Below are 26,175 nucleotides of genomic sequence, written 5' to 3'. Positions count from 1 at the left end.
GCACTTACGGTTTACTGGGGAAGCTCTAGCAGGGCAGAAATTTGACGAACCGACTTGTTGGAAAGATGACATCCTATGGCGGTGCCACGTTGAAAGTCACTGACGTCTTCGGTAAGGCAAATTTATTGCCAATGTTTGTCTATGGAGATTGCATGGTTGTGTGCTCCATTAAATTACAGCAAAAAATGTTTTAGTACAATTTTATACACCTTTCAGCAACTAGTGTGGCTGAAACAGCCAATTCCACAAATTTTAAGGGGTGTCCAAATACTTTTTGTGTATATATAGTGTATGTATAGACATTGATCTTCTGCTATGTTGTGTGTGTTCAGGTATCACGGCTGGAAAGGGACAGAGAGGAGCTGATGGCCCAGTATCAGGGCACAGACCCGTCTAGAGATGGTAAACGCGTTGAGTCTCTGCTGAGAGAGAAGGCCCAGCTCCACCTGCGTCTGAAGGGCCTGGAGGCTGAGGTGGCTGAGCTCCGGGCCCAGAGGGACAACTCTGGCCAGCAAGCCGAGAACGTGCAGCGCATCCAGGTCCGCCAGTTCGCAGAATCCCAGGCTGCAGCCAAGTCACTGGAGGTAAGAAACTTGTGGTCTCTGTCTGTCAATCTTGAACTGTTATTGTCACTATGAATATTAAGCTACATGATGAAATATATCTGTTGGAGTAAGTCCTAACTTAGGTAGAATGACTTTACTGTGTACTTGGTTTGATTTGTGGAATAATGAATAATTGGATTGTTTCTCAGGCAGAGAGGCAGTCACTGCGCATGCAGCTGGAGCGTCTGGGGAGCGAGTTGCAGCTGAGTCATGAGCAGAACACCCAGCTGACCGGCAGACTACACAAGGCTGAGAGAGAGGTCAACACTCTCACCAGCCAGGTAAGTACCTATATGATCCTTAACCTCTAACCCCAGAGATCATCAGCTGTTACTCATAGCAGATGCTCTTATCCAGGTCAACTTACAGTCCCCACCATAACCCCTTATATCAATAGGTTGCCGTGTGCTCGTGTCAGTCTCTCTGTTTCTTTCAGATGGAGGGCGCGAGGCACTCTCACAAGCTGGAGGTGGCCAACGTGAAGCTGGAGTGTGCCAGGTCTAGAGGGGAGGTGGAGAGGGAGAGAGACACACTACAGGGCCAAATGGAAGGTAACTCTGCAAATAACCTCTGTGTGTTTTGATCATACATGTACTGTACATCACTCTCATTTTAGTCTGCAAACTTAACTCTTTCCTTCCCGTCTCTCTCCTTCAACTCTCTCTCTCTCCCTTCCTTTCTTCTCTGGCTGTCTGTCAGGTATGCAGTCTGATGTGGAGGTGTTGAAGGGGACGGTGGAGAGACAGAAGGAGGTGCTGGCTGAGAGGGAGAGGGAACTCGTCCGGAGGGCGCAGGCCGCTCGCGAGGAGGAGTTCCACAAAACGGCCACCGTGCACGAGGCGAAGTTAGGATCCATATTCTTCTCCCTCTCTCGGTGTCCCTCTCTCACATACACACTGTCTCAGATTACTTTGATGAAGTTGTGTAAATTGATCGTGTGTGTGTGCCACAGGAGTTGGTAGTACCTTAATTGGGGAGGGTGGGCTCGTGCTAGTGACTGGAGCAGAATCAGTGGAATGGTATCAAACACATGGTTTCTATACGTTTGATTCCATTTGCTCCATTCCAGCCATTTTATGGGCCGTTCTCCCCTCAGCAGCCTCCACTGGTGTGCGTATGTATATAATGTGTGTTCAGATCGGTGCTGGAGGATCGTCTGGCTGAGCTGGAGCAGCAGAGGGCGCTGCAGGATGCTGCTGGCCACACCCAGAAAGAGGAGTGGGAGGAGCGTCTCCGTGGCGCCCAGCTGGGGGAGGAGTCTGCCTGTAAGGAATTGCAGAACCTGAGGTTAGTAAGAGGTGTTGCTTTACCTGTGTATAGTATGCATTACTAATATATTTCATAGAAATGTGTGTTAATGTTCCTGTGTATGTTGTGTCTGTCAGGACTAAATTGCACCAGCAGGGCTCTCAGCTGGAGGAACTGGAGAGACAGAAGACAGATAATGCTGATCTGAGACGGGTACTAAACTGCTTCAGTTTGTATTGCCCTTTCAACATTGATTGGCTGATGTAAATGCCCTATGTTAAAGTTAATGTCCAATCAACATTGAGTTGACCACGTACCCGTCCCTCCCTCTCACAGCAGAACCAGGAGCTGGGGTTGCAGCTGGGGACGTTGTCCCACTCCGAGGCCGAGCTTCTGGAGTCCAACCAGCGTCTGAGGGACACCCTGGAGAGGGCCCGGGAGGACCTGAGAAGCGCCCGCTCACAAGCTGAGAGGACCCAACACGAAGCCGAGCGGTACACTGCTTCACCTTTATACTGTGGTCTGTATACTGTATAGATATGCTGTCTATGAGGAGGAATGGAACCGTTAGAAATTCTACTGTTGGAACCATCAAGTGGTTTCTATTCTAACCTTTCTAACCCTCTCTCTCTCTGCAGATTGGTGGAGGAGCGTTGTGTGGAGTGGTTAGAGGAGAAACACAAACTGCAGGAGAGGGATGCAGAGCTGCAGGAGAAGTACGGCCTGGCCAAGGAGAAACTACAGAGGGCTGCGCTGGCACAGAAAAAGGTACCTTTCCCCCCCCCATCTTCACCTCTCTTCCCTTTCTTCTTTGATTCTCTTACTTCCTTTTCTGAAGTCTCTCTCAATTCAATTTAAGGTCTCTCTCACTCTGACTCTCATATAGAGGAAAAACATGACAGAGAACAAGGAGAAGAGATACCAGGATAAGATCCAACTACTGGAGGCTAACATGGCAGAGCTGGAGCTACAGACCAGCTCAGCCAAGAAGTGTGTGTATTTTCTTACTGTGTGTGTGTATGTTAATGAATGTGTGCGTTTTAAGACCAGTATGTGTTCCTCCTCAGGCGTCCTTCCTACACCGAGGAGCATGCCCTCCTTAACAGACGACTGAAGGAGCTGCAGCGCCGACACAGCGAGTTCCGACGCCTCTTATTGGGCAACCAGGTGACCTCTGCCACAGGCCCCGCCCTCATAACCTCCACTCCCGGCCCAGGACTCGGCCCTATCTCCATCCTCGTACCCGGGTCTGAGGGGCCTAGTCTTCATGTGAGTACACTGAATCTGGGTACCTTCTCATATCACTGGTGTTGACAGATCAGGGCCAGTATCCATAAAGAGTCTCGGAGTAGGAGTGCAGATCTAGGATCAGTTTTACTTTTAGATCATGATGCATAATATTATGTGGACAGGGGGGGGTCTGGTCCTGAAAGGAATAGCTAGGTGAGAGCGTCCTGTGGGGCTGTTTCACCGCCTGGTACGGCAATCGCACCTTCCGCAAGGGTGGTGCCGTCAGCCCAACACGTCACTGGGGGCACACTGCCTGCTCTCCAGGACATCTACAGCACCCGGTGTCACAGGAAGGCCAAGAAGATCAAGGACCTCAGCCACCAGAGCCATGGCCTGTTCACCCTTCTAACATGTGGAAACTGAACAGCTGCATCAAAGCTGGGACAGAGAGACTGAGAAACAGCTTCTATCTCCAGGGCATCAGACTGTTAAATATCCATCACTAGCCAGCCTCCGCCCGGTACCCTGCCCTGAACCTTAGTCACTATCACTAGCCGGCCTCCGTCCGGTACCCTGCCCTGAACCTTAGTCACTATCACTAGCCGGCCTCCGTCCGGTACCCTGCCCTGAACCTTAGTCACTATCACTAGCCGGCCTCCGTCCGGTACCCTGCCCTGAACCTTAGTCACTATCACTAGCCGGCCTCCGCCCGGTACCCTGCCCTGAACCTTAGTCACTATCACTAGCCGGCCTCCGTCCGGTACCCTGCCCTGAACCTTAGTCACTATCACTAGCCGGCCTCCGCCCGGTACCCTGCCCTGAACCTTAGTCACTATCACTAGCCGGCCTCCGTCCGGTACCCTGCCCTGAACCTTAGTCACTATCACTAGCCGGCCTCCGTCCGGTACCCTGCCCTGAACCTTAGTCACTATCACTAGCCGGCCTCCGTCCGGTACCCTGCCCTGAGCCTGCATGGTCATTCCAGACGTCTGCATTGGCCGTGCAGCATTTACGGTGATATGGCCTCTGCAGAAGTCAGGGCATTCATACTTCTTGTGCTTCGCCGCGCATAGCTGTTGTCAAGGAAGTGAGTTTGTTTATACGGGACCTCCCGCCCTCACCTACCGTCAAGCAATCATGTCAATGCGGAGCCCTACATAATTTGAGAGGTGCACGGGGATGTGGTACGGAGCTCAATGTGCCCACTGCATGTCTCTGGGGGCTCCGGAAGTGAGTCACACCATCCATACCGCGCCTCCAACCACATTTTCTGATCAAGCATAAATTGGCTTTTAGTTAGCATAATCATTTAACACTGGTCACTTTACTAATGTTGACATACTGTTTTACTCACTTTGTTTATACTTCTTGTCATGGCTCATTTTTAGCTATATTTTTCTTGATTATGTGTGTATTACTGCACAGTTAGAGCTAGAAACACAAGCATTTAGCTGAACCTGCGATAACATCTGTGTACATGACCAATAACCTTTGATTTGATAGGTGTTAGCAATATGGTAGATCACAGCTCCGTCCCTTTCTGTCCCTTCTCATCCTCTTTCTCCCCACCCCACTCTCTCTCAGGAGGAGCAGCACCAGAGAGAGTTATCACTGCTATGTCGGAGGCTGGAGGAGTTAGCCTGTACTCAGCAGCAGCAGATGGAGGAACTGGGGCCTCCCATGGACAGGGGCTCTGGCCTGCACGACTCTCTCCCTGAACTCTGACCTCTCCACTTTGACCCCCCCCCAGAGAGTGAGCATGACCTTCATTGTAGGATTTATTACTCCCTAAAAGTGATGTTTTGGTGATATACTAATTTAATAAGTGAACTCTCAAATATTTTGTGAAAAACATTTTGATTTTATTGGCACAAACATATCAAATGAAAAGAGAAAGAACTACATGGATTCAACGGTTACATTCTTTGGTGAGTAATGGTACTGGAGTCCTTCTATGCCTTGACTGTTGATGCCTATGTAAAGAATGATATCGATGGCCAACCAGTGACTTCCTCAGAGTTTTAATTAACTGTTGTGAGATTTGTATCAAATGTTTACACTAAGGCCATCACTCTGAAACCTTAAAAGCGTGATAGTCCCAAAGGCATTTGTGTTAAAAAAAAAAAGGGTGTTTTCATGGCTCTAAAGAGCTGTGACTTGCACAACATTTATACAACTTTTTTTTGTAATGTAATTTCAAGATATGTGTTTTTTGTATTTGCAATTCATACAAATAAATGTTTATGCTTTACTGAGGTCGTGTGCATATTTTTTGTTGTGAGTTTTACTTGTGAGAACCATTTAACACTAGAACCGCTGAACTCTTCTTTAGTCTTTCGGTTGAGGAAACAAAAGTCCCAGCTTCAGAATAAGACTACTGCTTCTGGGTAAATGTCTGGCTAGAATGTGACCTGCTAATTCATGCTATCATTTGGTTCATCCCAGTAATCTGAAAAGCCTCTAATTTTTTTTTTTTCTTTAATTGTAAATCCCCATGTCGTCTCCTGACATTCTGTCTTTAGAACAGCTTTCTGGCCTTCAGCATGTCGAAGGGGAGGGAGTGAGCTCAGTTCCACGAACAGTTGAGGCTGTCAAACAGGCTCTTCACGTGCTGCAGTTGCTCCTTCAATTCCATGGGTGCGCCGTTCTGATCCAGCTTCAGTTTAATCTGCCAGGGAAACGCCACACACATCCAATTTTTGTTTACAAGTGGGCAAAAAAAAAACCCCAAAAAACAGCTCGTGTCCATAAACTTCAGACCTCAGCTAGTAGCAATATGCCACAATGGGGGATTATCATTCCACACTAAGTCTAGGCATGAGCTTAAACTAAATATTTGGCATAGGTATGGCCAGCTGCCATTGTAGAGCTCAAAACAGTCAACATAGATCATTACAAAATGAAGAACTGAAAACAGTCTGACCACCACACCACAGAGAAGTGGTATAGGCTGTGTTTTATGCTCTGCCTTACCACTACAGTTATTTTTAATTCCCAAGACCTAGGCTATGTGCCAGTCAGCTTTACAGTTACACAATGATCATTTACATTTAAGTCATTTAGCAGACGCTCTTATCCAGAGCGACTTACATGTCATGTTGGCCTGAACAACAGCGTATTCAAGAAGTTCAGACCTGGTTGAATTGACTAGACCGTGCAGGGGAAGTGTGAAGGTTATGGGGAAAATAATGAATGTATGTTAAGGGGAGATTACGTGGGTGGTGAGACTACTAAAGGGGAGGGCGAAAAAGACGGACAGACAGTTTACCTCATCAAAGTACCGCTGCATGTATTTGTAGAGCTCCCAGAGGGCAGCAGATTCATTGAATTCGTTTTCATGTTTCTAATGAAACAGAAATATAAATGTAATGTCCTTAAAGCACAATATCAAAATAATGATTTATTTGAAAAATGAACCACTAGAGGGGCGGTACCTTTGACTCCTCATGCAGGAACTCCTTGAACTCAGAGCTGTTGATTGGTGGCTGGTCCCTGACCTGCTTGTAGTAGGCCCTCACTTCCTGCTTGTACTTGGAGATATCTTTGGCATAGAGCAGCTTATTGGTTGGGTCATGCTGGAACAGAGAGAGGGTAGAAGAGTCATGTCAAATCTAGGTGATAGGTGTGCTTAAATTTGATCTTCTAGTATTGTCAATGCCAGGTATTCTAAGAGGCCTGCAAGTTATGAGGCAGAGTCGGTGGCTTGGATTTTGTTTTACATCTATGGGCTCAATTCAATCAGATTTGCGCTAGCCGACAGTGTAGGAGGTGGAACAGTGGAAGAGCTGTCAAATCCATAAGCGGCTACCGGCATTATACCTGTCGCTGCTAGCGCTGAGCGTTTAACTGACATTTGTTATTTTACATTTTTTTAAACAACTAATGGATCGATGTCGGTTCAATTAATTTGAATTCCATTTCGTTTTTTTTCTTCTTCTGTGAGCTCAATGCAGTGTTGGGAGTTGTAGTATCCAACAGGCCAATAATCTACATAGTTTACTGCAAAAAAAAACATGGTAATTAACTACAATGACCATAATCCATTGTGCTCCTACTTGGCCTGTCTGTGTAGGGCAAACACCAAAAGGGAGAGAAGAGACAAGCAATGTTGCCTCAAATTCTTTGTGTCACTGAGCAAATTTTAGGTCTTGTGAGTGGAAACTTGAAAGTTGTGAGAATTATTTGCAACTTCCGACGCACGTTTTTTTGTAAACACTGAAGCTGTATCCTTACAGTTTGACAGTAGCCAATAGACTATTTGAGCATAATGTAGGCCTACCAACAAAACCAATGGAGCAAATCCCATAACATTTTCACATGGAAATAGCTTGTGATTTCTATGATATAGCCTACAGTAGCCTAATATGTGGTGTTCAATTCAGGCCTACATTGAATTAGACTTTTAAAAACATTACTTTACATTATGAAAGGCTTGACATTAATGATTTCTGACTTGGTCTGTAACACTATGGGCCAAATAGGTGACTGTAAATTGTATGTATGATGCAGTAAACCACTTTACAAAATAAAATGCAGTATTATTACCATACAGAGAATTAGACAATGTAGGCTACCCCTCTGACTACTGGCTTATTTGCATATTCAAGCCTGTCTCAAAATACAACACTGGCCCTTTAATTAAGATAGGCTTTTTACCTGACTTGCTTTTCAAAGACAGATTGAAATGTAGCCCACACGTTTTGTGCTCTTGTAGGAAGCAGTACTCCCCATTGCTGACCTATACTTATCTATAACTGGGCTAGTAACTCGCTAACTAGCAAAGAATATCAACAAATGTTCAAATGCGCTGCTCTGAACTGATCTGAAAAGCGCATTCATTCACTAGCGGGTGATTGAGAGAGACCCCTAGTGGGCTACCCACCAATATAATTCTACTCCGTTGCGCTCTGCCTACAACAAAATCACAGCCTCAATCTTGCAAAGTTAGATTTGTTTTGGTGCATTGAAAAGGGGCTGATATAATGTTGATTCAACCACAGAAAAAACATTGATCTACATAGTGCAAACTAATGGGGTGAACTCAGTGAAGTTCAATCTCTTGCGTCTCCGCGCGGCCTGACATTTCTTTGAGGCAGTCCTGGAGGGGGTGCGGGCCTAGCTCGTTTAGAGGGAACATTGGCGACAAGACGCTTGAGGTATCTCTACCTGAAAATACATGATCTAAGTGATTGATAGTAGGTATTCAGCAGTCATAAAAGTATGCCTTTTTTACTTTGAAGAACTACGTGTAGGCAGCAGCTCTATAGAGATGAGATGATGACTTGGAATTAAATAATAAAGACATCAAATAAAACAAATGTATTAAACAACTGAAATATTTTATTAAAGTAATGCGAATAAATTATGGTTAATAAGTGATAAGCAGTAATGGGCAGTCACTGCCATCATATCACTTTTATTAATTGTTTTATTCTGTGTTAGTGCATTACCGCATAGTGCATTTAATGTTAAAAAAAAAAATGAAATCGAAAACTGATAATCGAACCGAAACTACCTCAAAATGCACTAATCCCCATCACTATTGGCCTTGACTCACTGACCAGCAGAGTCCTCACCAGGCAACCATGCCCAGGAGCTTGCACCTAGGTTCAAACCTACAACCCTGTCCTTATGGGGCGAGATTCTTGCACCAGAGCCACAAACTCCTTAACATGTATTACGCTTCTCTTTGTTTATTTGACATTGACAGTTGCAGACACATACAATAAATGAGGTTTTAACCTACAACCTCTGCAGCTAGGCAGGGATTTAACCATTGGAATTGTGGAAAGGTACACAAAAGCACTATAAATTTACTTTGAACCTAAAACATCTCAGGTCCAAAGCAGGAATTGAACCACCAACTCTTTTTGCATTTTTGACATTGAGATTAGCAGAAACGCACACAAAAGCACAAGAGATAAGGTGTGTTAGTCATTATATTCTGTAATGTCTCTGTCCTGGCCCCACCTTGCCCAACTGTTTCTCAGCCAGGGAGAAGGAGTCCATGAAGGCCTGGGCAATGACGGACAGACAGCCGTCCAGAGGCGGGGTCTTTTCCATGTCAAACACAAACTGGGGGTTTTTCAGGATGTTCACCCAGAACCGCAGGGGCAGGCTGGGAAGGAGCAGGACAGAGGACCAGTCAAACATTCTATCACTATCCCAATACAGTGAGTAGAGGATTGAGTATTGAATGAGTAGATACAACCAAGAAAGAAAGATGGATTCTACTATAAACACACTCAAACAGGTGTACCACCAGGGTCATATTCATTAGGCACCAAATGGGAGAAAACACTGAAAAATGGAGGGACTACTTGAACTTGTCCAATAAAATGCTCATATTCGTTTTCCATTGCAAAATGTTTTGCTATGGTGTGACTTAATGAATATGACCCAGATGAACACATACCTGTTGGTTTTCCAGATGTGTAGTACATCTGGGTCGCTGATCCTCTTGCTCTCTCCCTGGGCGTCCAGGAAGTCAAAGAAGTACTTGATGGCAGGCGGGGCTTTGAGGTTAGGGGTTCCCCAGATGGTTCTGAACAGGTTTTCCACAAACGAATGCACAGCGACCTGAGAGAGGAGGAAGTGGGTGGCATATGTTCACATACAGTTGAAGACGGAAGTTCACATTCACTTAGGTTGGAGTCATTAAAACTCGTTTTTCAACCACTTCACAAATGTATTGTTAACAAACTATAGTTTTGGCAAGTTGGTTAGGACATCTACTTTGTGCATGACACAAGTAATTTTTCCAACAATTGTTTACAGACAGATTATTTCACTTATAATTCCCTGTATCACAATTCCAGTGGGTCAGAAGTTTACATACACTAAGTTGACTGTGCCTTTAAACAGCTTGGAAAATTCCAGAAAATGATGTCATGGCTTTAGAAGCTTCTGATAGGCTAATAGGCTAATTGACATAATTTGAGTCAATTGGAGGTGTACCTGTGGATGTATTTCAAGGCCTACCTTCAAACTCAGTGCCTCTTTGCTTGACATCATGGGAAAATCAAAAGAAATCAGGAAAGACATCAGAAAACAATTGTAGACCTTTACAAGTCTGGTTCATCCTTGGGAGCAATTTCCAAACGCCTGAAGGTGCCATGTTCATCTGTACAAACAATAGTACGCAAGTACCACGCAGCCGTCATACCGCTCAGGAAGAAGACGCATTCTGTCTCCTAGAGATGAACGTACTTTGGTGCGAAAAGTGCAAATCAATCCCAGAACAACAGCAAAGTTCCTTGTGAAGATGCTGGAGGAAACAGGTACAAAAGTATCTATAGCCACAGTGAAACAAGTCCTATATCAACATAACCTGAAAGGCCGCTCAGCAAGGTAGAAGCCACTGCTCCAAAACCGCCATAAAAAAGCCAGACAACGGTTTGCAACTGCACATGGGGACAATGATCGTAGTTTTTGGAGAAATGTCCTCTGGTCTAATGAAACAAAAGTAGAACTGTTTGGCCATAATGACCATCGTTATGTTTAGAGGAAAAAGGGTGAGGCTTGCAAGCCGAAGAACACCATCCCAACCGTGAAGCACGGGGGTGGCAGCATCATGTTGTGGGGGTGCTTTGCTGCAGGAGGGACTGGTGCACTTCACAAAATAGATGGCATCATGAGGCAGAAAAAATATGTGGATATATTGAAGCAACATCTCAAGACATCAGTCAGGAAGTTAAAGCTTGGTCGTAAATGGGTCTTCCAAATGGACAATGACCCCAAGCATACTTCCAAAATTGTGGCAAAATGGCTTAAGGACAACAAAGTCAAGGTATTGGTGTGGCCATCACAAAGCCCTGACCTCAATCCTATAGAAAATGTGTGGGCAGAACTGAAAAAGCGTGTGCGAACAAGGAGGCCTACAAACCTGACTGAGTTACACCAGCTCTGTCAGGAGGAATGGCCCAAAATTCACACAACTTATTGTGGGAAGCTTGTGGAAGGCTACGCGAAACGTTTGACCCAAGTTAAACAATTTAAAGGCAATGCTACCGAATACTGAGTGTATGTAAACTTCTGACCCACTGGGAATGTGATGAAAGAAATAAAAGCTGAAATAAATAATTCTCTCTACTATTATTCTGACATTTCACATTCTTAAAATAAAGTGTTGATCCTAACTGACCTAGGACAGGGAATTTTTACTTGGATTAAATGTCAGGAATTGTGAAAAACTGAGTTTAAATGTATTTGGCTAAGGTGTATGTAAACTTCCGACTTCAACCAGATTTGTCGCAAAGTGAATACGGGACCAGGAAGTATGGCATTACCTCAGTGAGGATGCTGACTAAGAAAATTAACAAATAGCTATTTGATGCAATGTTGTATATGCACTGCAGAGATAATTGCCTGATGGAAAAGTGTTTTCTCATATGATCCTTATTTAGTATTTGTCAAGAGCTACAGTTTTTTCCCCCTATTGTAAATGTCTTTTAAACTTCCCTTACACTGAAACCACACTGACAGCTCCAACCAAGCCACTTTAGTACAGGCAGGTTGAAAGGGGTTGGTTTGACAGATCAGGATGTAAGTTAACAGTGAGTTCCTCTTACCTTGGTGGACAGCAGCTTGGTGAGGTACACTTCCTTCAGTTTCAGCTTCTTCCTCTCCGGGTTCTTCCTTTGGTCCTGGTCAATGTCAGGGTCAATCTGGAGTCAAAGAGCACTGTTAATCAATCAGATCAAATGCATATCAGGGACATTCAATTCAGAGGTCATGTTGCCACTTACCAGATGGAAGTACTTTGTGGAGTAGTTCTGATCGTCTGTGACAAATACACAACAACAGGTCACTATGGATGACTAAATAGCTTCCTGGTTTCTGTTTGTGTTTTATATAAGCTGACACAGTTAAGTGGTTTTGCATCTAACTTGTGTTTCATATCTGCCATATAACAATTTTAGAAAGAGATGGAGTGTAAATGTGGAGCAAAACATGTCTACTTTAAACTCAACTTTGCTGAGGTATGTTTGTTTTGTTGAATGTTGTTTTTATGATTGTGTTTTGTATTATTTGTATGCTTCTTTGTGTATTTCTTATGCGCCCATGCTGCCTTGATTGAGTAATTGTTTGTCACGCAGGGCTCCCTTGTAAAGAGACCTTGGTCTCAATGGGACTCCACCCTGCCAAAATAAAAGTTTCAATGAACAAATCCAATAAATAAAAGATGGACTTTGACAAACCAAACCGCAAACGTTACTTTGTGCACACGTTACTTTGTACACACACACCACCACCATTCATTCCCTGTTAAATACAATGTGAGGTGACTCTGGGAACTCTGGGAGCTTTCGAGGCATGGTGCACTGTAGCATGGCAATCTCTGTTGACACCCTTACCTTTCAGGCTGCTCTGAGGACTCAGAATGGGATGGGTCTTAGAGAGCACTTTGATGGACGCTCCATCCGGTACCTGTAGACACACACTGAGTTAGAAGGTTGATAAATGCTGAGTTACCAGCTTCTCAACCAGCTGGTAGACCAAAAATACAGTGATGTTCTACAGAGAGGCTAATAACGGGTACAGGAGTTCTAATCTAATTGTGGACTGGTTTGGCGTTGTGACACAGGAAGCTCAGTCCTACCAGCCAGGCTGCCTTGAATGGAGCTAATACTGCTTGTTAGTAGCCTTGAAAACCAGGCTGCAGAATGAGAGCAGCAGAGCAGTACACTGTACTCAGTACTCTGATTCAATGTCAATGATGTTCTAGTCTAGTGAGACCCTCTACTTATTATGTGCTTATAAGATACCTGACGAATTTGTGCATGTGGCTTGGTGACATTAAGCAACAATTTGACAACCCAATCCGTCTAGTTATTACAACTACTCAGGACTAGATTCAATCCGGATCGCGGAAGATCCGCGTTATAGCGCGATTGAAATGGAAAGGTATTTTCCGATTGAGCCGACATATGCAGGGTTTACAGTGAATGCAGTCTCCGCAAACACAGGAACATTGCCTTTAAATTTCAATGGCGCTATAGAGCAGCTCTTCAGCGGTACTGATGGAATCCAGGCATTAGCCATTGAGTAATACTACAGCTGCAAGGGATTGGACCTTTCATCTGCATTTTTGAAGTTTAGGCCTTCAACTATATCTGTCTTCAACTGTATCTGTCTTAGATGGTGATTTGAGATAAGGAGAGAAATATTGAACGTGAGATTAGGCTTATTTCCTGCATCAGGAAGCTTGGTAGTGTTCTCTAACCTTGTAATGCTTGAGTGTGTTGAGCATGGTAACTTCTCCTAGAACCCCTGAGCTGGCATCCACCTCCTTCAGTGGAACAAACCTACCATCCTTCTCATACTCTGCAGAGTTCAAGAAACAGAGAGAAGTCATTATAATGAACATTCGAAAGCCATTCCTTTGAAAGAATGTATGATCGATCAAGATGTTTCATTTGAGGTACGGATGCTTTTAGAGTCATAATTCACTCATCGCTCTTGCATTCTCTCCTAATGTCTTGGACACATGAGGTCAGGCAACTGACCGATGTGCATCTGTTGGAGAGGGGTGTTGTAGGGGAAGCCAAACTTGGTCTTGAAGGCCATTAGAATCTTCTCCTTGACCTGCTCCACCGTGTCACAGTCCAGAGCACTGACCTCCAGAGGCTCACTGACCTCTCCGTCTGTTCCCACAGCAAACAGCACCTGTAGCCTCTGGGGAGGCGGAGGGGGGGGTTGAGGTTTGGGTTACAAAATGAAACTTGAGATGAGATCTAGTCATCAGTGTGGCTAACCACTGAAGCTAACCTTCATTCTCACTATCTTTCTATTTGGGCCAGGGAAAAGCTTTATAAAGCCTCATGGCTGTGTATATCACTTGATGGACTTCATACAATAAAACCTATACACTACAGGGATAGAATAGAGAGACTGAGGATATCTTGTGTGGTGTCGTCTCTTGTGATAATCTTATATCTCATTTCTCTGTTATAAGAAACCACTGAGCAACTGTCTCAGCAGGATTACCATATGGCTCAACCTGTGCTTATAAAGACTAGAGTCTGGGTCCATTTTGGCTCTGATCCATTTACTTCTAGACTCGTTTCTTAATTTTAAAGGGTTAATCTTTTGCTTCTGAGAGACTGAAACTAAGAAATGTGCGAAGTCGGAGGCCATATCTACTTATAGTTTCCTAAAAAAATCAATAGCTTTTCCTGTCAACATTGCATGTGCCGGTGTCCGCATCTACAAACCACAGAACAAGAATACTAATAACATATATTTACACACATGTGCCTCGAGAATAGGCTGAATACAAACAGATAACTATGAAGACATGTTTTTGTTGAGGATTTTTGTGAGTGTAACATCACTTTCAACCCATCTATTTTTGCCCCGGCATACTGAGATATGTTTTCTAACAGACTAGCTCCTCTAACCACAACCTTTCTGGTAACAAACAAAACATAAAGGAGGAACTGCCAACTACCTCTCTCTAGATCCAGGAAGGGTGTGTGTGTGTGTGGCAGTGTGCTGTGTATGGCAATGTGCTGTGTGTGTGTGTGTGTGTGTGTGTGTGTGTGTGTGTGTGTGTGTGTGTGTGTGTGTGTGTGTGTGTGTGTGTGTGCGTGCGTGCGTGCGTGCGTGCGTGCGTGCGTGTGTACCATTGGGCTGAAGTCTTGAGCCTGCCACAGTAACCAGTCTTCATTAAGTGTGTAGAGAGCCTTTTCTGTGACTGAGTCCACTGGGCCTTTAGACATCTGCTGGGTCAGAGCACAAACCAGTAGGAAAAGAGGCTGGCCCACACTCTCCTGTTGGGACACAACATACACACACACACACAGCTCAGTTAAACACACACAAACCGGTATTCACTTGTACAATTAGGTATAACTCATTGACATGCACTCATATGAAAAGTTACAAAAACAGACATTCATTTATAGAGACACTCAAACACACGGGGAAATGTATGAGAGAAAAGTAAAAATGTACTGTGAGCTGACCATAATGACATGGAGGCTAATAAATACATACAACATGAATGAATAAGGCTTTGATAGAAGAAGCAAGAAAATAACAAATATAGACTGATATAGACAGACAGACGGATCCTTGAGGAAGCTGTAGAGACAGACGGACTGACCCTGAGGAAGCCGTACAGACAGACGGATTGACCCTGAGGAAGCTGTAGAGACAGACTGACCCTGGAGGAAGCCGTAGAGACCGACGGACTGACCCTGAGGAAGCTGTAGAAACAGACGAACTGACCCTGAGGAAGCCGTAGAGTCAGACAGACTGACCCTGAGGAAGCCGTAGAGACAGACAGACTGACCCTAGAGGAAGCTGTAGAGACAGACTGACCCTAGAGGAAGCCGTAGAGACAGACGGATTGACCCTTGAGGAAACCATAGAGACAGACGGACTGATCCTGCGGAAGCCGTAGAGACAGACAGACTGACTCTTGAGGAAGCCGTAGAGACAGACGGACTGACCCTTGAGGAACCCGTAGAGACAGGCAGACTGTCCCTGAGGAAGCCGTAGAGACAGACAGACTGACCCTGAGGAAGCCGTAGAGACAGGCAGACTGACCCTGAGGAAGCCGTAGAGACAGGCGAACTGACCCAGAGGAAGCCATAGAGACAGACAGACTGACCCTGAGGAAGCCGTAGAGACAGATGGACATCCAGTTGGTGAGCAGCTTCTCTACGATGGACTCGGTGCGTCGCAGCATGAGTTTGGGCTGGGAGTTACTGGGCTGATCCATCAGAGCCCTGAGTAGTTCCTCCATCACCTGGGTCAGGTAGGGCAGGTCACCGTGGAGGGACACGGTCAGCAGGGAGGCCACCGCACACCTTGTAGGACACAACAAACATCAGACTTATGACATCTCTATTACCTGCTATACACACCAACCTGCTCATCCATAATGACTTAAACAACACCTAAATCATTTCCACTGTACTATATACAGTACCTTAACCTTATCTGTCGTATATCCTATACCCAAACCAGCTAAGTGACACTTGGCCTAAATTGTGTCCTGTCCTGTCCTCAATGACTCACTTCTCCTTGACGTTGAAGTTCTTCTGCTCCTCCAGAGCGTGGACGAAGGAGGTGAGGAACACCTGATCCCGGATCAGTCTGGACAGGGCCTGGCAGCTCTCGTCTGGCTGCACCTTCACCGCGTCCTGACCACAGGACAGATGTTAGCTACTTATGGAAATCTATTACATCCTCCGTTTCCCTTCCAGTCATTCATAAAGTCATGTTATGGCAATCAGACAAGCAGATTTCACATACAGTTCAAATCAAATCTCACCTGGCCAATGTCTTTGATACAGGAGGTCATCACAGGTCCACCCTATTGCAAACAAAATGACAAAGTATGAACATAAAAACACAACCTATCTGTCAATTTAATACAACATGTCTTATTTTAAAGCAGACTCTATTAGGTATACTGCATTGACTCTGTTCTGTGTTCTGATCCTACATACGTCAGGGAAGAAGATCCTGGAAGCAAAGTGCTTGTAGTCCAAGAAAGGGATGGCTCCAACGTTCTCAATTAAATCACACTTTTCTGTCTGCATATCCACAAATCCTAGAGAACAGAAGGGTAAGTAAGGGCGTTTGTTTTTGGTGCAACTATAACTATGTGTGAATTGCATGTGGGTGGTAGTCATGGGCCTTTACTCTGTTAAATCCATTTTATGATGCCAATTTGGTGCATCAGTGAGTATGAGTGTGTGTGTGTGCCTGTCTGTGTGCGATTTAAGAATCTAAATCAAGGTCGGTGTGTCCATGATGTCTGACCTTGTCTGATGTCATTTCTGATGTCACATTCCAGCAGTTCTAGCTGCTTGTTCATTTGTGCCGCCATTTTCCTCTGTTTAATGTAGGAATACCACACCGCACCTGGTCAGGACAGGACAAGAGCTTTATTTCCTTCACTCACTCACTCACTCACGCACGCACGCACGCACGCACGCACGCACGCACGCACCATACTTAAACCTATTCAACCAAACCAGGTCTTTTTTTTGTTTAGTTTATTAATTCGCCCATTTTTAAAAACAAGCACACATAAAACTTGAAAAAGCCATACACGCAGATGAAAATAATCATGGAGGATAACACACAATAAAGCCTGGGACTTATTTCCATTGTGGTCCTCTTGAGACAAGATGGATAGACAAGATCGAACACAGTATGGCAGTGAAATAATGAAACAAAAACAGAGAAGAAGAACATCTATCTCATCATTCCAGTAACATCATAGGGGTTATTCATATGGGCACAGAAGACATCAAACGTATTTTTACTTTATTTTTAAAGCTGCCCAGAGAGGACGTTGTTTTTATGGGCAGAGGCAACTCATTCTATTCTGAGGCTCCAGTATACAAGAAAGTACCTTTACCAGCATTACTCCTGACCCTGTATAAGCACACATCAGCAACACCTGATCTGGTGCTGTGATTGTGTGCATCCCATAACACGAGGAAAGTAATCACTTAGATATCTGGGCTCAGGTCAGAACTAATTTCAGAACCCAGAACCAAATCTTGCGTGCCAGCTACTTGATAGGGACATTTACAGTCTGTCATGAGACACTAAGTGAAAACAAAGTTGATGAAGTTGAATACTTACCCACAATGACCACAATGATGATGGGTATAAGCACAAGGATGAGTAGCGATGAAAGTGCGGCTTGTTTTGGTAAAAGGTTTTTCGTGAAGTTTCCAACTCTTATCTGAAAAACAAACACATCATAATGCATGTTGACTGTAAAATATTATTTCCAAGGACAGTTCTGATTCGGAGTTTCCAAGAGCAACTAACAACCTTTTAGGATTTATCTGAGTAAGAGGTTTACCCTCACTGAGTTGATGTTAAAGTTGGGAGTGTTCTTTATCTCACAGATGACAGAGTCAGTCCCGTTGCTCTTCTCGATGGTTTCCATGATACACTGTACATCCTGGTTCTCCTCCTGAACACCAAACACTAAGATCTCTTCTGTGGCGATGTTCAACTCGTCAGCCCTTTTCTGAAATAAAAAAAGAAATGGAACGTGTATGAATGAATGAATGAATGAGAGAAAGACATTTTACATTTTAGTCATTTTAGCAGACGCTCTTATCCAGAGCGACTTACAGTAGTGAAGGCATACATTTCATTTCAAACATTTTTTTTTTTTTCTGTGCTGGCCCCCCGTGGGAATCGAACCCACAACCCTGGCGTTGCAAACACCATGCTCTACCAACTGAGCTACAGGGAAGAGAGAGAGCTTTCAAGTACATATGTGTGTGTATGGGTGCGTGAATGCGTGCACATGTGCGTATACCTCAATGGTGACACGCAGGTCGTTTCCTGTCTTGATTGCAGTATAGCTGGTGAATTCTGGGTCGGGATGGTAGGTGAGCTGTGACGAGCAGGCCAGTGTCTGATTGGCCACTCTCAGAGACACAGTGGAGGTGACTGCCTGGTTGATGTGTTCAAAGAGAGGTGTGTGGTACCACAGACTCTAAAAACACCAACAACATGAATTAGAATACCTCAGATATTGAGGCCCCCATGACTGATTTCTGTGTTGTGTGAAGGTGAACGTTTGGTGAGGTGTGGCAGTGTGCATGTTCATATTAGGTTACTGACTGGTTACGTGAGAGTGGGTGAAGACATGACGCTTAGTCAAGAAATCAATTCAAATCAGTGTGTTAAGATGCCTACCCCAGAGCTGTAGTTGGTTAGGATGGTCTGAGGGGCGTGGTCATGAACAACCCCCTCCACAAACTCCAGCTGGGACCCTTGGACCTTGATCTTCCTCTTCCCACTGCAGGACACAAACGAAATCAACCAATCAGAGGAGGGTTGTTGGTCACACCTAGCGTGCTGATGTGAATTGTAGTCATGTCTAAACCACATTATTTGAATAAGCCAGAGGAAGAAAAACAAGTTGTAACACAAAAAAAAACACATTTCACAGGATTATTAAAGTATGACATGGTCCATAAAAACTAGCTAGCCAAGCATGAAGAATCTGCTTTAGAGAGCTACCAAAAGCAAAAAGGGAAGCCAGTGCTGAGCAGCTGAGAGAAAGAGGTGATTGAAACATAAGACTGTTGTATGAAGCAACTTCTGGGAAGCGGCCCACTTTCTTTCCCAATCAGACAACATAATGGCCATCAGCCATATATGGAAAAGAGTTACAGGCATGCTTTTTAACCTCTGTATAGCTTGTGTGTGTGTGTGTGTGTGTGTGTGTGTGTGTATATACAAATTCGGATCATATGTGCGTACCTAAGTGTGTGTGTGCGCACACGCGTACCTATGTGTGTGTATGTGTGTGTGTGTTTTTTTACCTAGCCCAGGTAGTGCTTGGTGCTAGCCCAGTGCAGGACGGTGAGGACCCATAGGTGACAGTGGCCTTGCCCAGACAGCGACCGTCTGGCAGCACGGCACACACAATGACAGAACCTTTGTCTCCACTGGGGATGTGGAACGTCAGACTGGACCCAGTGTTGTTCCACACAGGAGACCTGACCAGGTGATACACACACTACACAGGTTACGGATCCCCCCGGTACTGATGCTCATTCTGTTCACCAGTTCCGGAGGTCTACGTCACCGGATTTCTAGGCTTCACTGCACGGTATTCATTATCATCAACCCCGGACTGTCTTGTCTGACTACACACACCTGGTTTCCATTTCCCCTGATTAGTATGTTATATATGTGCCCTCAGTTCCCTCTGTCGTTGTCGGTTATTGTTCCCGTGTCCGTTGGTGGTGTGAGTACCTATGCGTTAGTGCAGCTGTTATGCTGCGTGCCATATATATATATATATATATATATATATATATATATATATATATATATATATATATATATATATATATATATATTGTGTATTACGGGTATCGTCCCGTGTCGTCAACGAGGTTTACCCTCGCTCTTTTGTTTGGGTACAGCCCAGTGTTTTTGTATACGTGTTTGTTTTGGGTGTATTAAAAACCCCTATTGTGTATTCCTGCGCCTGTCTCCAAAATCCTTTATACCAGTGTGACAGACACACACTTTACCAAAACACAGTGATAAAGCATTGGGCTTTCATGAACAAAGTGAGCACCAGTGCAAAAAATCTAAATCATTGTTTAAAAGCATTGATTACATTTTTTACATTTTATTTATCTCCTAAAATGATGTCTGCATGAATTAGTAAAACAAATCATATTCAACCGATTGTCCACTTTGACTCACTCCTTGAAACTGCAGTCCATGTGCCCTTGGATGCGAACCCTAGTCACGTGATGGAGGTTCTTCCCAGTCATCAGGGCGTGGTTTCTCCCATGGAAGGACAGAACACTGGGCACTATGGAGACGATCACTGGCTCCTGACAAACACACACATAGACAATATTTCTGATAAAGACAAGTGAAACTAAATGTGTTTGTGGCCGTAGGCTTGCTCTTTAGTTGTGGTAAATAATGATGAGTGACAAAGTTAAAGGCAGAAATATCATACCCCCCAAAAATGCTACCCTCCCCTTTTATTGTGATGATGAAAGGTTAGCATGTCTTGGGGGTATGATATAAAATGCTAACCTCCCCTTTTATTGTGATGATGAAAGGTTAGCATGTCTTGGGGGTATGATATAAAATGCTAACCTCCCCATTTATTGTGATGATGAAAGGTTAGCATGTCTTGGGGGTATGATATAAAATGTTAACCTCCCCATTTATTGTGATGATGAAAGGTTAGCATGTCTTGGGGGTATGATATTTGTGCATCTGTAACATTCTCACTCATCATACAAGATTCATTCAGGACTATCCATAATCATAGTAGCATCCACATTAATGCAGAAGTGTTTAGAAACATGTTATATTCTTATACGTAATAAAAGTGACTCAAACATAACACAGTACATTATTTACCATTCATTTATATTGGGCAAAGAAATGTACTGAAACATAACCTAAACAAACAGCAAATGCATCCAAGCTTGATAAAATCTTTGCGTGCTGGGATTAAGGGACCAAACACTAAACTTTTGACTACTTTAATAGACATAAATGAATTTGTCCCATTACTTTTGTTCCCCTAAAATGGGGGAACTATGTACAAAAAGTGCTGTAATTTCTAAATGGTTCACCCGATATGGATGAAAATACCGTCAAATTAAAGCTGACAGTCTGCACTTTAACATCATAATCATTGTATCATTTCACTTCCAAAGTGCTGAGTACAGAGCCAAAACAACAAGAAATGTGTCACTGTCCCAATACTGTTGGAGCTCACTGTATGTAATTATGATGGATGGTTTGAAACCTACTACTGCCCTGGGGCACAGTCATGTGATCCATGATCCCCACTGTAAGAGGTATGATGACTTGACTCAGAGACAAAGGCTCTATTCACAAACATCTTCTTACTATATATAACCTTTTTGGTCCATACCATTCTGGTTGAGATAAAATCTCTATTTTACGAGTGATCTAAATGTAGGATGCCCAGATCTATGAATATTGCTCTGTATAACTGAATATAGTATCTTGGCATTGGTAGACATCCCTTTGAGTTTCTTCATTTTGTCCTCAGTCTTAGCTTTCAAGAGAGAGCGAGAGAGTGAGAGAGCGGTTTGATAAGACCAAAGGAACTTTGACACTTTAACAGCAAACCCTATGAGGAACAAACACTTCCTTCACCACCAAACACACACAGATATATTCATCACATCTAATTCAATTCTTCACATTTCATTCAGACTGGGAGGAGCATGATAACAAAGTAAGCTCATTAAAACATCTCAAACGCAGACACTATACTGTACCTTTCAGTGATATTCGATTTCAGATGTCAACATTGTTTAGTTGTTGAAATGTTACTGTATGTATGTATGTACAGTAAGTAGCTAACGACACACGTGTGAACAAAATGTAACATTGTTTGGTAGTGTATGGGTTGTGGTGAACTCAGATACAATTTCAGAGCTGACAATTTACAAGAAAGCTATGTCATTGTCACATAACACATGTCCTTAGCTATTTGATAGGTACTTAGCATGAAATGACCGTGCTTGCAATGTCACAGTGAAAATCTCAGACCACTTCAAGTCCAATCTGTGTCACATGCAGACACACACACACACTCGTGCACACACAAACACACTTAGTTCCCTGTTCTGAGATCAAACTTCCCTGTAAGGGAAATAAGAACCACTGAGAGATGCTGATGAAGAGGAGCTGTGATCAGTAGGATGGACTTACAGAGTAGTTCATTCCTGACTGGCTGAGTCTGCACACGTCCTGGGGAAGGAAGTGAGAGAGGATTGATGAACAAGATACAGGAACACACATGGGTGAAGAAGATGAACACCCCCAAAGATGAAGGTGTGTGTGTGCGTGTGATACCTGTATGGGGTCTGAGTTGTCAGACCTGGGTGTCCAGGAGCAGGCATCATTACTCCAGCTACATCCAGCTGTCATGCACTGAGAACACCTGAGAGACACAGAGATACAAATAAGAAAACTACAGTGAGTTTAATCATAAACATGTGTAGCATCTGTTACTCATGCAAAATGTGTACAAACAAATCTATAACATACAGAAAGGCAAGTGCCCAATATAATTTGAAAGATGTCATTATAGTAAATATTGAAGTAGGTCTAAACAAGTAGGTTGAAACATAGCCATATCAAGGTGCTGAGGCGTAGCATGACAGATCTGGGATGTCTGACTGACAGGGCAGAGGTAGGTGGTCCAGTGATGTCTGAACAGTTAGTGAGCATCAGTTTCTCAGTAAGGTTCTGCTTCCCCACTCTTATCTCCACTGTGACATCCAGACCTATGTGGAAGAACACAGGGAAACATTCTCTAAGCAAGATGCTCCATTTTGTCAGTGAAAAATCTATAGGAGAGTTAGAAGGTGAAAGGTCACCTTCAGCAGGAAGCTGGTCGCTGGAGAACAGGCAGGAGCATCGCGGCAACGCTGGAGAGGGGCTTGTCCTGTCACACAGATTAACACTTCTTGTGAGGAAGATACAGGCGAAGGTGAGACTTCCTGTCCTATGCACATTCAGGTGGACCTTGACAGTGAGTGTGATCTTCTCTCCACTGTTGCTCTTCTCCACCTGGTAAGAGACCATGTTCTGTTGTTGGGAGTCCTCAGATATGGAGATCCAGGCTGAAGGCTGAAGGCAGTCATCCTGAAACGAACATCTAGAACACATCACATAAAGGGGTGAGGATGAGCAGGTTTAGGGTGACATAAATAAACAGGACATAGAAGTATATTCACAGGAAGTTTCATCTATAGAGGCAAGTTTATTCTAAGAAGCTGCGGGTGATACAGGAAATAACATTTGTTCTACCACTCTGAAAAAATATATAATCAAGATCATATGGTATGAAAAACCCTGGGCCGAGATATGTCAATAACACAGACAACTGTCTCATTTAATTACATTGAAATGACTGCCACTGTTTATCTTCATAACAACAATGAAAAATTACATTTTAGAAAAGAAAATGTGATGTAATAAAGAAATCTCTTCTATAGTGTAAGTTATAGAAGTGTGTAGTTGTGGTTCTTGTGACTGACCTGCTGTTCTCAGACTCACACCAGCCACAGAAGGGGTCCTGAGCAGACCAACAACCCTTCAGACTCTTGTGTTCACTGCACTGAGCCACAGGCACACGCATCATCTACAACAAACACACAATATTATGTCCTGGGTCCTATTTCAGAATGGTTGTACTGTATAATATGTATCTCTGTGTACAGTACAACTTACCTGGTTCTTCAGTGCCATGTACACATGTTTGCGGTCCACTGGATCCAGGTGCATCTTGGGAAACACACGGCGGTCGTCATCTGACTTGTAGAGCACTCTGGGACAGGCAGGTTTGTAGGCCTTGTCTACAGCAAGCTGACATGGGACAGAGAGAGACACTTCAATAATATGTCTCTGTAGATTGACATATCACACTAACAAACCACAATGCATAACATGGCCCTAGGAAATCACCTATACTGCAGTTGTAAATGTCAGTTGACTGCACACATTTCTCTCTGTCAACAAGAGTATGAATTTGATGACGATGATACATGATAGGATAACAATCATTAATGTGTAGTGGTGACCAAACCCATGTGTGGTTTGTTAGAGAGTACAGCATGGCTGTGATATTTCTGTTAGAAACAGGGGATTTGTCTGGATTATTAAAGCTTTACAGGGACAACACTGCATGAAGGAGACTATTGTGTCTAGTAGAGTATTGTGGGGATTCTCCAGGCTAATTTAGACCTCAAATTCCCTGATGTGAGCCACGTTTGGTAGAGAATGCTGTAATTCTGCTGTACGAGTATCTGTGTTCAAGGGAGAATTAACGACATGAGAGGGGTGTTATGAGGCCAGTGTGTGTGTGTGTGTGTGTGTGTGTGTGTGTGTGTGTGTGTGTGTGTGTGTGTGTGTGTGTGTGTGTGTGTGTGTGTGTGTGTGTGTGTGTGTTAAGAGTTCTCATAACTGTGCTCCACAGACCTTGATGAGTTGTCCGTCTCCTGTCCCGATGAAGAACACCAGCCAGGAGTTGTGTCTCACTGCCAACACTGATGTCATGGAGCTGTATTGAAACACCACTGCCTCTGGCTGCAGGTCCGGGGGGTTACCTAATCCCGATGACTGAAACAGACAATCTCAACACATTTGCTAAGGAATTAGGGTAACAATAATGACAGTGTCGTTGCTAAGGTGTTGGTTATAAACCATACAGAATATAATCAGCATCGTCTGACCAACCTTTGCACAGTCTTCATAGCAGAAGTCTGGGTCATCGTTTATGAGTTGAAGCCCTGTAGAGTGGCTGATGTTATAGATGGCCAGCATGGTGTTGATGGGGTCTCTTGTGTTACCAGCCGTGAACACACCTGCCCAGAGCACCTGCCCATGGAGCCCACCAGAACCTGGAATCACAGAGGAAGACAGGAGCTGCCGGCGCTCCGTGTTTCCACAGCATTTGAGTGTTGCACCTTTGAGGGACTTCAAAGTATTTGCTTTATTGTTCTCGCTCTTGAACCAAATAATTCGAACTTGATGCTCTTTTGGAACGTTCGAGAACACGTAGATGTGTGAATTACTCTGAAAGCCGTCCACAAACTGAAACTTCTGCTTATGTCTGGCGTCAATATATGGAGTCGCGTTCTCATCTGAATCAGAAAAGATTCCTCCGTTCTGTCCATCTAGTGTGTTCCGTAGGACAAGCAACGGACCTGAATTGACACACGCGTTAGGCACACCGCTCTGCAACCTTCCAGCCATAATGTAGGAGTTCTTCCCGACATCAACAATAAAGCCAATGGTTGAATCTCCAGGGTCCAATGAACCCACTTCAATATCCTCCGAATGCACCGATTTGGAGATTTCGTTGAGATCCAGTATTTCACAGTAGCCGCATTTTGTGGTTCCACAGGTGATCAAGGTCTTGTTTTTTATGAATGGCAGTAAAATGTTTACCTTAAATGGATACGTTTCATAGGAAGGAGGTACTTCTTGGTTAGGATAAACTACTTCTGGATTATCCCTCTTTATAATTTTGGTAAAATCATGGTTCAGCTGGAAGAGTCGGTCATCCGTAACGACGTATACCGAGCTGTCACCAATGGCAAAGTCGCGGACGTCGCCATCGAATGTGTGAGTCTCCTGGCCCCGACTCCAGTCCACACAGGCGAGGAGAACTCCCCAGAAAACAGCCCTCATCTCGTAAATCATGTAGTCAGTCAGTCAAGCCTGAGAGGAGAGCGCTTGGTAAACTCCGTTCTGCGCCTGTGATGCTACTGTAATACTGTGCCGAAGGCCAACAGGAGGATTGCGTAAAAGCGCACAGTGGATGGATGCTGCAACTATTTGTTAACTTTAGGTCATTCAATTTAGTTCCGGCGGTTATGTTCTGAGACTGAGACTTCCGTGTTTAACTCTCTACTGTGTCGAAATTAACGTTAGTATCCTACATTTCAATCTCAGCAGAAGGTGTATCGTAACATCGTTGTTTGAATGTTTCCAAAACGTCTCCAAACGCGCATTTGTGGGCTTGCCTATATTGCCTATTCAAATGCCAGTGTCAACATCACCA

General features: G+C 44.0%; 2 protein-coding genes across 16 annotated transcripts in view; one reads left to right on the top strand and one right to left on the bottom strand.

The window, feature by feature from the left end:
* Window positions 1-4,950, top strand: part of LOC106576181 (centrosomal protein of 83 kDa) — an 8,202-nt gene extending 3,252 nt beyond the window's left edge. For 3 of the 7 annotated variants that reach the window (XM_045699816.1, XM_045699817.1, XM_045699815.1), the window contains exons 6-16: window positions 333-584; window positions 755-886; window positions 1,042-1,156; window positions 1,305-1,449; window positions 1,743-1,892; window positions 1,991-2,066; window positions 2,190-2,347; window positions 2,492-2,621; window positions 2,740-2,843; window positions 2,921-3,122; window positions 4,668-4,950. In XM_045699816.1, the coding sequence (XP_045555772.1) occupies window positions 333-584; window positions 755-886; window positions 1,042-1,156; window positions 1,305-1,449; window positions 1,743-1,892; window positions 1,991-2,066; window positions 2,190-2,347; window positions 2,492-2,621; window positions 2,740-2,843; window positions 2,921-3,122; window positions 4,668-4,808 (1,605 nt within the window). In that variant the 3' untranslated portion in view covers window positions 4,809-4,950. Of the gene's footprint in view, window positions 1-332; window positions 585-754; window positions 887-1,041; window positions 1,157-1,304; window positions 1,450-1,742; window positions 1,893-1,990; window positions 2,067-2,189; window positions 2,374-2,491; window positions 2,622-2,712; window positions 2,844-2,920; window positions 3,123-4,667 lie in introns of those variants that run through there. The other 4 variants (XR_006760133.1, XR_006760134.1, XR_006760135.1 and 1 more) reach the window with 4 other exon arrangements.
* On the bottom strand, window positions 4,924-26,175 carry LOC106576206 (plexin-C1). Of its 9 annotated transcripts, none has more exons than XM_045699811.1 (30): window positions 24,846-26,171; window positions 24,588-24,728; window positions 23,841-23,975; window positions 23,648-23,751; window positions 22,985-23,265; window positions 22,789-22,891; window positions 22,458-22,545; window positions 22,314-22,352; window positions 20,304-20,437; window positions 19,406-19,582; window positions 18,774-18,876; window positions 18,391-18,570; window positions 17,923-18,093; window positions 17,697-17,799; window positions 16,863-16,964; window positions 16,547-16,650; window positions 16,369-16,410; window positions 16,113-16,225; window positions 15,703-15,901; window positions 14,711-14,857; window positions 13,592-13,760; window positions 13,309-13,409; window positions 12,440-12,512; window positions 11,831-11,865; window positions 11,654-11,749; window positions 9,499-9,662; window positions 9,054-9,201; window positions 6,518-6,658; window positions 6,352-6,426; window positions 4,924-5,751 (listed from the first exon to the last, which is right to left on the bottom strand). In XM_045699811.1, the coding sequence occupies exons 1-30, from the start codon at window positions 25,812-25,814 to the stop codon at window positions 5,650-5,652; spliced, it is 4,539 nt and encodes a 1,512-aa protein (XP_045555767.1). In that variant the 5' UTR covers window positions 25,815-26,171; the 3' UTR covers window positions 4,924-5,649. The 9 variants fall into 9 exon arrangements, 6 of the variants coding, with proteins under 6 accessions (XP_045555767.1, XP_045555768.1, XP_045555766.1 ...); XM_045699812.1 differs by having other exon boundaries at window positions 16,113-16,219; XM_045699810.1 differs by having other exon boundaries at window positions 16,113-16,237; window positions 17,929-18,093.

This window comes from Salmo salar, chromosome ssa17 (genome assembly GCF_905237065.1).
Source record: "Salmo salar chromosome ssa17, Ssal_v3.1, whole genome shotgun sequence".
In the NCBI taxonomy this organism is placed as follows: Eukaryota; Metazoa; Chordata; class Actinopteri; order Salmoniformes; family Salmonidae; genus Salmo; species Salmo salar.
The sequence above is the reverse complement of the archived record's forward strand: the minus strand, read 5'-3'. Positions and strand labels throughout refer to the sequence as shown.